The sequence below is a fragment of the Strigops habroptila genome, chromosome 4 (genome assembly GCF_004027225.2).
Source record: "Strigops habroptila isolate Jane chromosome 4, bStrHab1.2.pri, whole genome shotgun sequence".
NCBI lineage: Eukaryota > Metazoa > Chordata > Aves > Psittaciformes > Psittacidae > Strigops > Strigops habroptila.
Window position 1 is genome coordinate 10988840 of NC_046358.1, and position 12567 is coordinate 11001406.

The 12567-nt window shown below is 51.5% G+C and overlaps 1 protein-coding gene and 1 non-coding gene across 5 annotated transcripts in view; one reads left to right on the forward strand and one right to left on the reverse strand.

Moving 5' to 3' along the window:
- The window catches only part of SAMD4A (sterile alpha motif domain containing 4A), a 104514-nt gene extending 95729 nt beyond the window's left edge, over positions 1-8785 (reverse strand). For 3 of the 4 annotated variants that reach the window (XM_030483778.1, XM_030483779.1, XM_030483777.1), the window contains exons 1-2: positions 8621-8785; positions 7423-8029 (exon numbers count right to left, since the gene is read on the reverse strand). In XM_030483778.1, the coding sequence (XP_030339638.1) occupies positions 7423-7618 (196 nt within the window). In that variant the 5' untranslated portion in view covers positions 7619-8029; positions 8621-8785. The remainder of the gene's footprint in view (positions 1-7422; positions 8030-8620) is intronic. The other variant, XM_030483780.2, reaches the window with a different exon arrangement.
- Positions 8786-11941: 3156 nt separating this feature from the next.
- Positions 11942-12060, forward strand: LOC115607768. Its single transcript, XR_003991334.1, has one exon. It is a non-coding gene; the product is annotated as a 5S ribosomal RNA (ribosomal RNA).
- Positions 12061-12567: the final 507 nt, after the last annotated feature.

Below are 12567 nucleotides of genomic sequence, written 5' to 3' on the forward strand. Positions count from 1 at the left end.
TTGCCAAGCTCACACTCAGCAGTGACCTCTGCAAATCTCTGGGTCTCCTCCTTAGGACCAGAGCACTGCAAAGATAAGCACATCATTTTTCAAGAGAAAAGGGGTGAGCATGCAAGCCCGTGCATCCCCTGTACGAGGGCCTGCAGCCTCTTTTAGATACCTTAACAGCTCCTGTGTAACCAAGAGTTAGTAAAATAGTAATGGCCTTGTTTATTCAGTGAAAATAGGAAGAAAATGCAAGGGGCACATGCACACAGTTCATGTAATGGTTCATCCCAGCTGAAATCCTTGGTGTCAAGCCCCACTCCCGCATTTCTGTGGATGGAAAGGGTTTCAAACATGATGACTTATGCTTTGCCATGGGCTCCGACACTCACTTGGCACCATGCAAGAAGTGGGGAGAAGACTGGGGTGATCAGGTGGTAAGCCCAAACTGCAGTACATCAGCTCCATCCGATGAATCCAATCCCGAGGAGCTGTCAGCAATGACTCCTTGGGTTTGGATGCAGCCGTAGCGCGAGGGGTGCCCTTTCTCCAAACAGTTATCTGCAGTAACATTAGACACAAGCATGAAGCTGGAGATCTAAAGCACTGACGAATGCATCTTAAAATAAAGCAAGTGTTCACACTAACTACTATTTCAGTTACGCTGACCACAAACATAACTCCCAGCTTGGTAAAAAGTTATTTAATTTGTGGCCCATGAAAGCAAAGGTGTTTTTCAATGGAAGATGAGAAAAAGAAAGGCCAAAGCTCAAGAACTGTAGGAGATGGGTGATTGAGCCAGCCCACAGAAACCTTCACCAACTGCTTCAAGGAAATTCTGGCTGACCATAGCATCAACTGTTTTAAAAGTAACCAACCCAAATGCAAACATGTAAAATCTAAGTGGCAAGCCAGGCACACAGCTTCATTCAGATGTCGAGGTCCAGCACACCAAAGGATGTAACTGTGCAGATGATCATCCACTGGCAACAGCCAAAGCTACGAGGAAAGCACGTTCCCCCTTTGTCCACTTAATCTCATTTGAAGATAAGTGTATTCGCAAATTAGATTATTTTACTTGATGCTCTACAGTTGGTTCTTATTCAGCTCCTGATCTAAAGCTATCGTTGACCTCTCCCATCAATCTGTATTTTGGCAGGTTGATGACTACAACACATTGTCTGCAATGCCCCACGCGGTTCCTCCCCTTCACGCACAACCTCCCTGCACTCACTGTTGTGGGGACAACAAGCTGGTCCAGGCAGAGAACTCCTTCTCAGGTCTGACAATGCATTAAGTGATCTCTGCATCTTTTACATGCACATCAGTGGGTTTTTTCCCGCAACTGTATCCAGCGGGGAAATTAACCCTGGCATCAGGCCTCTCGCTGAGGCCTGCATTATATGACAAAATGGTTAGAAGGACACTACAAAGCATGCAAAACTCTCTAGGAGAAAGCAGCCCACTATGGGCAGACCCGCTTGTACCACATGATGCTCCAGGCAGCAAACAACACTGCTCTCATTAGTTAACTTATTCCTCCCTCCGTCCCGTTTTAAGCACTGCTACCTAAAAACAGTTTCCCCCAGCAAGATCTGCCCTTTGGGAAAAGGAACACCAGCATCAATCCAGCAGAGCAGAGGAGACCTCGCCATTCGTACTGTTGGTGCTTTGGGAGGGAGCCATGGGGAGCTTCTCCCTCCTCCTCCGACTGCAAGGGATGCGTGCCAGGAACCGCGAGGGAAGGCATTTCCAAGCAAACAGGAGAAGATACAGAAGAGTTAAGCACAAGCCCAGAGGCGTCTCCTCTAGGTTCCGGCAGCAGGGCAAGAGCAAAGGGGAGCCTTCTTCACGCTGCGCCACAGGCCTGCCTCCAGCCAGGGCCAGTGTGAGCTAAACACTAGCCTGCAGTGCTTCCCACAGCTACTCTGAAAAGCATCTTTAAAAATAAAAATATCTTTCGATTGCAAGAGAATATTGGGTGTGTAGCCTTGCTAAAAGCCCCTGGCTAACATTGCTCTGTACCGCTACATCCATCCCCTTGCCGTTCTCCAAAAAACACAGCGCAGATAGCTTTTAGCCCTCCAGTTCACAAACAAAACCTGGACAAAATGCATGGCAGCAGCTCAAGCAACAGCATGCAGATTAGAAGAAACCAGTGTCCAACAGCTCAGCCTATCTCTCCATTTAAGAGTCCCAGTTCATTATTTTTAATGCGCAGAGCTGGCAGGGCTGCTCATACCCCTCTCCAGGCAGGGACAGTGTGGAGAGAGACCACAGGATGCCAGTGTCCAGCACTGCACTCAGAACTTCCTACTGCTCTCACCGGGCACAGGGATTAGCTCCTCATCCAATCATCCTCCTCCCGAGATGCCTACTTGTCCCTCCGGTCCCCGCCATGGGATACCCCAGCTCTCACACAGCTCAGGGGCACTTAGGCTACAGCTCAGCATTGCAATGCACTGTCAAGCCAAGAAAAATAAAGAAAAAAACTGGGAACCACCTTCAAACTGGGCACTGGGATGGTTATTCCATCAGTGGAGGCCACTGGGGACAAACTGCAAAATTTGCATGGTGGAGGAGTGGCAGCTTCCCAATATGCTGGGAGACTATCTGCAGCCAGGGTGGCAGCAACAGTCACAGGGCTGGAGCCACAACGACCCAAGCATATAAGAAGTGAGGCCTGCAGGAACATGTAATACCTTTTAATAGACAAGCTGGTACAGTTGGGGAAAGAAAAAAAGAGAGAACCACAACCACACAAGCCCTCCTTTGAGCTGGTGCACCTTCATGCTTGGCCATTTTTTCCAGCTGCATCACTTGGTCTAATTAAAGACATTACAGCTCTCTGCAACCCTTGTCTCTTCCTCCCGCCATTCCTTCCCAAGACAAGAAATCTAGGTCATTTTGATGCTCTCATTGTAAAACTTGACAACCTGCCAAAATGAAATAAAGATTTTGGCCTTAACATGTGAAGCAGTTAATGTCCTGTGCACAGGGCAAAGAAAGCTTCAAGACCAGGAGCTTAAAGCTGTCACTCTGCTATTATCAGTGCAGCTGGGTGTCCGGATGTCCAGAGGACCCGCAGGAGACTTCAGGCATTTCTGTCAACCAGCAGAGACTGCAGGAGTGAGGAAGCCACAGCAGCTCCCAAGCCAGGGCTAGTGGGACTGGATGTGGGACTACTCCAGCAAAAAGCTTTCATCACACCTCTGGCCATCAGAGTGGGGATGCCCAAGCAGGTGAGATCAGGAGCACATCCTGCACTCAATGCCAAGAGCCTATGGACCACATTTCAGGGATACAGCAGCCCCACATCTCCTCATGGGGTCTGTATCCTGCAGGGTGGCCATGCCTGGTGCCCCTCGTGTCTCAGGCCCAGCCGGCAGGCACAGGAGCAGCATGGGTTCTGCTCCCACCACAGGGCACATTGTGCTCCTGCCTGACCTTTACTGGTGGCTTGGAGAAGGTCGCCATGTCTTGACAGCTCCGAGCAGCTGGGACCGAAGCTGCCCAGCGAGGCCAGGCTGGAAGGAAGTTATAGCAGGCTTTTAAATAGCACTATGTAATACCTGAAACTTCTATTTCTGTGCAGGGATAATATGGTTTCCATATTCTTCTCCATGCATGGCAGGCCAAGCCATTCGTGCTCAAACTGAATTAGCAGCAACCCACATTCTTCACCAGTTAAACCATTAAAGCTCTGTGAGGCTACTCATAGCCACCACATAGAATATCTACAAGCTGTACACTTCACCTAATGAAGAAACATACATAGATTTCCTCCCATATTTGCTTCTCACTTCTGTTTTAACTTTATAATCAAGCAACACCTTTAAGTGCACTACAGACTGCAGGTAGTCTTGTAGCCATCTGCACAGCCCCACATACCATGTGTGGTCACCACATCCCCAGCGTGCTCTGAGACACCAGTGTAGATTTCTGCAAGATGCCTCTCATCTGAGGGCGGCAATGTGGTTATATCCACCCCTCCAAGCTTGAGCAGGTATTCAAAGAACCACAGAAGCACGAGGGTCCTCAGGGCTTTTTGAGGGTTCACGCCAGAACCACACTGGGTTTTCCATGCTAATGAGGAGGGCTATCATTATCAAAAATAGCATCGCACTTGGAAAAAAATAAGATGGAACTCTTTCAAAATAAATATACTTGCTTCTCCATGTCAATTAACTGCTAAAAAGAGTTATTTTTCTTCCTTGAGGTTTTCCCATCTCATCTGCCATACAGCAGACCTCTCGTGTGGAGTCTACCAGGCAAGAAACAAGCTGGACACCTTTATTCAGAGTTCTCCTCCATGCCTGGTCCACACACACCTGATGGCTCATGAGCCCAGCTCCACCAGCCAGTCAGGATTTCACACTCCTTTTGGGCCCACTCCTGACCTCATTCGTTGGTAATGATACTGCTAATGATGGCGCCCATCCACCAAAGAACACAGCAGAGTTGCTACCTCCTTCTAACGGCTGAGAACTAGTGACACATTCAAGCCTTCCCACTGCCCTAACAGGGCTGGGGCAAGCAACAGGTCCTGCACACACAAAACAACTCGCCTAACCCACTGTTAAGTCAATCTGGACACTTCCTCCAGCACATCAGACCAGCACGTTGCATTCAGACTGTTGTTGCTTAAGTCATGGTGACACCCCTTGCCAGACAGAACATTTCATCCATTCTTCATTGAAGGTGAAGACTTCACATCTTACAATCAGCTCCTACATCCCGTTCAGGTTGCACAACCCTGTCACTCCACAGTCCCTTGAACACCACCACTGCTGCATCTCCAACATCTACAAGGACGCTGGTGGGGCACCTACAAGCAGGGAACCACCATTTCCAAGTCAGCAAACTCCAGGAAAATGTAACACAAGCCACCTCAGCCCCCAGCCTGGGAGGGAATCAAGCCCAAATCAGTTACGCAAACAACAGGATAAAAACAGTGAAGAGTAACACAAGGTTAGATGATGCCTCTGCTTTCCAGAACAACTTGGTGTGATGCCATTGCCAGGCAAGCAACAAATGCCAGGCTGCAAAACAGGTGCCAAATAGGAGCAATTTAAGAAATACAGGTGGTTTTAACAAGAAGGAAGTGTTAACACTGGAGACAAAACCAGTTTTTCTGATAGTTCTTGGTTTCAAATCTCAGCTACGTTTCCCTCCACTGCAACAGGACTGCCCAGCTCAGAAAAGCATGTCCTGCTCCGCAGGATGCATGGATACGACCATCCCATGGGAAAGCCATACAGAGGGGTGTCTGGCGAGAAAGAACAATCCAACAGACCCAGGTTTTGCTATCAGAGTTACAAACACCCTGGAGGAACAGCTGATTTTTGGAAGAAACATCAGGGAAAGTGCAGGCAGCTCTGTAAACACACTAAGGGACAGGCAGGAGGCTGGATACCGAGCTTTGCTTGCAAGGAGAAATCCTTGTGCCAACCAAGGTCAGTGGGATTACAGGGGCAAGCAGGGATTGCTCGCGCGAATGGAGATGGGAAGGGCCCAACCCCTGGTTTCCACCCTGGCTTACACAGAGCAAATGCCATCACGCACGCAGCCATACATGACTTCATATCTAGGAAGACTTCAAGACACTGTTTCCCTTCACAATTCATCTTTTCTGTGGTCAGCAGATAAATCACCCCCTCTAATGACCTGACCAACCTAGGGGACGCGGCTACTGCAAAAAACCACAACATGAATGAAAAAAATCACAATCCTGATAAAAAAAATACAAAATTTAAAATGGACTGCTCACACCGACTTGCAGCGGGAACTGCAGCAAGCCTGTGCTAAGGCCAGCATGGGAGGCTGCATATTTATCCCGGAGCAGTTGAGTTTAGAGAGCATGCTCCCTCCCTGTCCCCCCCGGGGGCCTCCCCACCCAAATGGATGAGGTTTGGCCCTTCAGCTGTTTATAAAACCAGCAGTATTGCACCCAGACACACTCGGCAGCATTCCTCCTTCTCATTCCTGCGAGCTATATAAGGGAACGGCCAATTCCAGCCTTGCTCCCCCGTAGCCAGCCCCGATCCCTTCACGACAGCGCAGCCCCCGGCTTGGTTTCCTGCAGAAGGACTTAAATCTGTCCTCAGTGGAACACGGCACTGCGCTGGACCTTGTCATCAAATGGCAGCAGAGGCAGCTGCCAAATCCTGCCGGCTCAGAGCTCTAATAAGGAACAGCTGGAGAAGGACCCTGCATTCCTCCCGCCCCATCCACACCGGGGGCTCTGCTCAGGATCCGGGACTCCGCTCGGGATCCGGACGCCGACAGCCCGCAAGATTTCCAAACCCACCAGATTTCCACCTATCGCAAAATGCTCCCTGGCACTGCTTCCACACACACAAACCAAAAGTGAAAACTCCCGGCACCCCCCTCCCACCCCCTCCAGGGTTTTAAACAAAAGGGATGCTTTGCAACAGGGATGGGGGGTTGCTGTGCTGGTTTTTGCTGCTGTTTTGTTTGGAGGGGTTGGGGAAACAGAACTATGCATTCCAGACAGATTCTGCCTTCCCTACTTTCATTTAAGCATTTCAGAAACTCTGCTTAAATCAGCTGGCATCCCCACGTACATCTGCGCACACACACTTGGGAACATACATGTTTGCAGTGCACGCACACCCATAAACAAACGCGTTAGCACACAGCGCCATTCGCACATCCCTCGTGCCATTTTCATCCTGTTCCAACTCCAATTACTTCTGCGGAGTTGAGTCACTTGTAATGGGGTATAAATAAATCCGAAATGCACTTTGGTAGCCACGCACGTTCTCTGTAACGCACCCCGTATGCTCAGTAACACAGAGCAGGCTACTCGCATTTTCTTAGAGCTCCACTGAAACACAAGGGAGTATTCAGAGCTGCAGGAAAAAAATGCATCCAAACAGGATCTGAATGATGAAATAGGAATTGCCACATTTCAAAAAAAACAAAAATAATAAAAATAGTATAACCCAGCTGCCCAAACCTTTAAAAAATAACAGTTCGCCTAAGGTAGCGATGGGCTGCTTCTGCATGTTGCGGAAAGCAAAGCAAGCCACGTTGTCCAAAAGAAGCCTAGAAAATCCAGACTCTACGTGACCTGACTTACTTATTTCACAGGAAACTGCATGGAAGGAGGAAGGGGGGGGGGAAGCGGGGAGAGGGAAGAGAAAAAGCCCTCCAATCATTCATGCTACCGTAGTTACACCACGCCATAGACCAGAGTAGTTTGCTGTGAAAAATCAAACTGAAATCAGCCATCAGCCGTTTGAAAAACAAAAATGTAAGGAGAGAAGCTGCAAACGCAGTCAGGCTGGGGAGCCCTCGCTCCCGACCTCTTCCCCTGGGTGCGTTTTTTGGGTGGGTTTTGCGTGGTTTTGTATTTAATTCTGCCTGCACGAGAGCGCCGTTTGAGAAGGAGCTGCAGCAAGTAACACTCACCGGGGTTGTTGGCCTCCCCTTCGAGGATGTGGAGCTCGGTGCAGTCTGCCAGGGAGTGCTCCAGGCAGAGCTGGAGGAAGCGAGCTTGGGTCCGGCTAACGCGTTTCAGCAGCGAGAGCAGCGCAACAGTCTGCTCGCACTCGTTCCAGCCCTTGAACCAGCCGGCCAACACGCCGACCTGGTCTCGAAACATCATGGTGAGCCAGCGGCCGGAGGAGACACCTCTGCGGGGGCACAGAATAAATAACCGGGAGAGCCTCCCCGCCCCGACGCCGCTTCCTCCTCTCCGCGTCGGGTCAGGGTTGAAAAATAACAATAATCGAAATTAGGAGATAAACAACAAAAAAACCAACAGATCTCCTCGGCAATAAAAAGGGTGGGTTTTGTTTTGGACGCAGCTTTCAGCCTGGGTTGGGTTTTGCTCCCTCTCTTCTGGCTTCGGTGCGGTGCTGGATTCCCTGATGGCGACACGGGAGGGAGGGAGAGGGGAGAGCGGCCAAAAAAAAAAAAAAAAAAAAAAAAAAAGGAAAAAAAAGGCAAAAAAAATTAAGGAAAACCCCAGCGTCAGGGTCAGGGCTGCCCTGGCGACGCGGCGGGGGCCTCACACCTGAAACAGAGAGCGGGGCGTCAGGGGGGCTGGGGGAACAGCAGAAGGAGGAGGAGGAGGAGGAAGGCTGGCCCTCGGCCCTGGCACGGCAGCCCCCCCCCCCCGCCTTTCCCCCCTCCCCCAACGGAGCAGATCTCTGACACCCCCAGCCCGGTTTGAGGAGGTGGGGGGGCATCCCCGGAGCGCATAAGCAACCCCCTCATGCACCCGAGTGGGGAGGGATAAGCAACACACCCCATGCACCCACCGCCCCTGGGGAGAGAGGGAATCCCTCTCCCACGGCACCCGGAGGGGGGGAGAAGCCCCCCTAAAACATCCAGCACCACCCCGAGGGCGGGCGGGGAGAGAGAATAAACACCCCCCCGCAACGCATCCAGCACCCCGGGGTAAGCACCCGCCCCACGCACACAGACCCGCATGGGGAGGGGAACATACACCCCCCCCATGCATCCAGCACCCCGATTGAGGGGGGGACACAAGCAACCCCGCCGAAGCCCCCAGCACCCGGGGGTGTCCCCACTGCAGCAAAGCCCAGCTAAAGGAGGGGGAGGAATGAGCCCATGACCCCCCCCTCCGCACCGAGACACTCACCTGTCTCGTCGGAGGCGCGGGGGAGGGCGGCGCGGCGCCGGGGGGGGCCGTGCCATGGCGGGGAGAGGGGAGAGGGGAGGGGGGGAAGGGACACGCAGGACGCGAGCGGCGGCGGCTCCGCGGCGAGAGACTGAGCCCAGCGGCGCGCGAGCCCCCGCTCCCCACATGCCGCTCATTTGCATAGCGATGACGTCATGGGGGGCGGGGCGGGGGGCCGCGCGCTCCACTTCCCCCCCGCTCCGCCAGGTGTGACCCCCTCGCAATACGGTACAACTCTCCCCCCTCTCCCGTTGCCGGGGGGGGACCCGCGGTGAGGGGCGGGGCGGGTGGAGGGTGAGTGGGGAGCCCCGGCCCCCCCACCCGCGGGCCCGGGCGCGGCGGCGGCGGCGGCGGCGGCGGCGGCGGATTTCCCGCTGGAGGAAACCACCATCTAGTGGAGCGCGGGGTAATGGCAGCGCTGCGTTCGTTGTTGGGGGGGGCACACACACACACGCTACTTTCGGCGTGCCGCAGCGGCAAAAAGGGACGTTTTAAACGTGATTTGATTTGGGTTAGGTGTATTTGCATGTCGGGGTGCTCGGCGGTAAACGCTGCCCCGGGGATGTGGGGAGCGGTCGGTGGGGATGGATCGGCTTAAGCCTGAGAGCACCAACGGTGCCCAAAAAGGGCAGGATTTGTGCTTCAGACTATTGATTTCGCCTGCAGATGATATTTTATTTTATTTTATTTTATTTTTTCTATTCTACTCCATTCTGTTCTCTTCTATCCTATCCTACTCTATTTTATTTCAATTTCCCTGCTATTCAAGGAATGAGTGATATAGGTATATCCAAGGGAAATTCGGGGTGGGGGGGGGAGGAGGCAGGACCAAAACCAAGAATAAGCATTTGCAAGAAGACAGTGAATATTGAGCAGACTCTAACGCGTTATAAAGCCCAAATAAAAGCGTAAAGTGGGTTTATTTGTGAGTGTGGCAAATGTTCGGTCTGAGTATGGCTTGTGCTTCAGGGAACTGTTGCAGCATTTCCTGGTCCCTGTTGCATTGTGGACAGGGAAGCTCGGCGATAAGAGGAGTCAGGAGGTGGTGAAGGAGGGAGACGGGATATGATCGTGGCAAACCAGAGGCCGAACTCCTCCAATGGTGAGGCCGTTCTCCAAAAGCAGCCGTGTGCTCTGGTGGGTGCTGGAAAGAGGAAAACTCCGGGATTGGGCCTCCTTTGGCTCACAAAAAGCAACACACATGGCTGAACCTGTTACTTTTTTGGGGGAAAAGGTGAAGGGGGCCTGAAACCACCAGGAATACCCAGTCCCATGCACAGGAGTATCGCTCCTGCAGCAGGACTGCAGGATGAGGATCACCAAGTTGCTTCCTATACGTCAAGCGCAAATGGTCCGTCTCACCCTGCTTATGAGTTTGCACATAACACGCTTTCGCTTTCAGTATGTCTGGTGACTAATTAAACAAACAGGAGCGGAGTTCCCTGCCAACAAACCCAACCATCTGCCTCATCCTCCAGCTCCATCCAAATAAATGATCCATCAAAGAGCCCCTTTCCTCACACCTCGGTGCTGACAGTCCTCCCGCTGTCCGGGCATCTGAGGGACAGCCCGCCGAGCTGCAAGGATACACCATCTGTGTGTGCATGTCTTGCATGGGAATGCGGAGCAAGGCTTGTTAAACCATCGGTGTAAATAGAACAAGGAGCTCCGGGCAGAACTAAATGCACTTGCACGTTGCTAATTTAAGGGTTGCCAAGCTCGCTTTGCCGATAACGCCTCTCAGGTTTTGCATTTTGCACATCTAAAGTGGTAACAGCACAATATTTAGGGATGAAAAATTAAATGCAGGCCTCTGCAAGGTGGATTGGTGAGACATGGTGTCCCCCCACATTCAGAAGTCATGAATGAGCGAGAGTAAATGGACCGAAGCCACAGGGTCTGTCCCGTGCCCCCAGAGACATTGAGAGCCGCCCGATAATAGACCCCAAAATAATCATCCTCCACTCAGAAACCCACAGTACCTGTTGCCCCGTTAGTGTCCCCAGGAAGCAGATGTGGAGGAGTGAAATCCTGACGTAGCAACGTATGCTGTGATGTTTGGAGGTTTCTATGGTAGTTAAAAATAGTATATCTGTGACCCATGGAAGAAACACCCTGCTGCGTCCCCAGCTGCATCCCTAGGTGCGTTGTGGGGTGGGTGCCCATGCAGATCAATGGGACCGAAGGGTTCCAAGCTGGCTGGAAGCCAGGGTTTGTGTGCTGGGGCAGAGGAACTCGATCAACACCTCCATGGTCACCTCCCTTCCCCAAGGATGGAGCATCTCATGTGCAGACGCTGTGTCCTAGGAGCAGAGATGCCCCAGCTCCACACAAACACGAGGCAGTGGAGAAGCAGGATAATTCTGATATGGCAATTCCTGGGGAACCTTGGGATTTTCACAGATACAGCTGCAGCATTTCTCCAGGGCTGCAAGTCCCAGGGTGAAAAGCAGAGGCTGTTAGTGGGGTTTGCAGCATCCAGGCTGTCATTATTTGGCCAGGGCAGAACTGATGGCATGGCCTGGCCAGCCTCCACTGCCGGCATGCCAGGGCAGCTCGTACAGCAACATCTAGGCACGCTCTACGTTTCTGTTTACCACTTAAGAGAGAAAACAAGAGGCCTGTGGTAATATTAGCCAAGCAGGTGGTCTAAGCAAATTAGTGAATCTTGATGGTTCATGAGTTCAAAGGAAGCAGTTGCTCATCTCCATGGAAGCTATCCGATAGCATATTTAGCTGAAGAAAGGATGAGTAGATCCACCAGCATACAATGGCCCAGATTTCCTAGCTCATTAAACCCAAATATTAATGAAAATATCACGGTAGGCAGGCTGAGGTAAGTAAACATCCTTCCATTTGTTCCTAAACAAAGCGTGGGAGTTGGGCACTGGGATGCTAGCATTTTCCTCACCTTGGGCAGTGAAGGGGAACTGTGCTATGCAGACAAATAAACCCTAGCAAAAGCAAATACAAAATAAAAAAAAAAAGTTAAAAGTAAACACGAAAACCTACATATTTCCAAATTAGATGGGGCAGCATTAAAAATGTGTATTTATTATACTCACACTCCTGTGCCCAGTCTCCCGTTCAGGGATGACCTTGGGTCTGAATTTACCATGAGAGGTCATAGATCTCTCCTGCCCTGGAGAAAATAGAAGAGAAGACGAGCCCAGGCCTGGAATACCTCTACATGCACTGTATTCTGCTGGCATCATTTTGGGGCAGGGTGTGAAACGCTCATCTTCCAACCATTAATGCATGACTGTCCTGGGTTCAGCTACAGCCTATGGCCACACCACCTTGAAAACACCCGATCTCGTCTGAGCTCGGAAGCTAAGCAGGGTTGGGCTTGGTTAGTACTTGGATGGGAGACCGCCTGGGAATCCCGGGTGCTGTAGGCAAAGAACTGTCGTGGTTTAAGCCCAGCCGGTAACTCGGAACCACGCAGCTGCTTGCTCAGTCCCCCCCTTTCTTCCTCCCCCCACTCCCGGAGGGGTGGGGAGGAGAATCAAAAGAATGTAACTCCCACGGGTTGAGATAAGAGCAGTCCCACAACTAAAGTATAATACAAAACCACTACTGCTACCACCAATGATAATAATGATTAGTGAAATAACAAGGGGAGAGGATACAATTGCTAACCACCCACCGACCGATACCCAGCCCGACCTGAGCAGCGATCTGCCCTTCCAGGTAACTCCCCCTGGTTTATATACTGGGCATGACGTGCCATGGTATGGAATACCCCTTTGGCCAGTTTGGGTCAGGTGTCCTGTCTCTGCTTCCTCCCGGCTTCCCCTCCTCCCTGGCAGAGTATGAGAATCAGAAGGTCCTTGGTTGGAGTAAACATTACTTAGCAACAACTAAAAACATCGGTGTTATCAGCATCGTTCCCAGGCTGAAAGTCA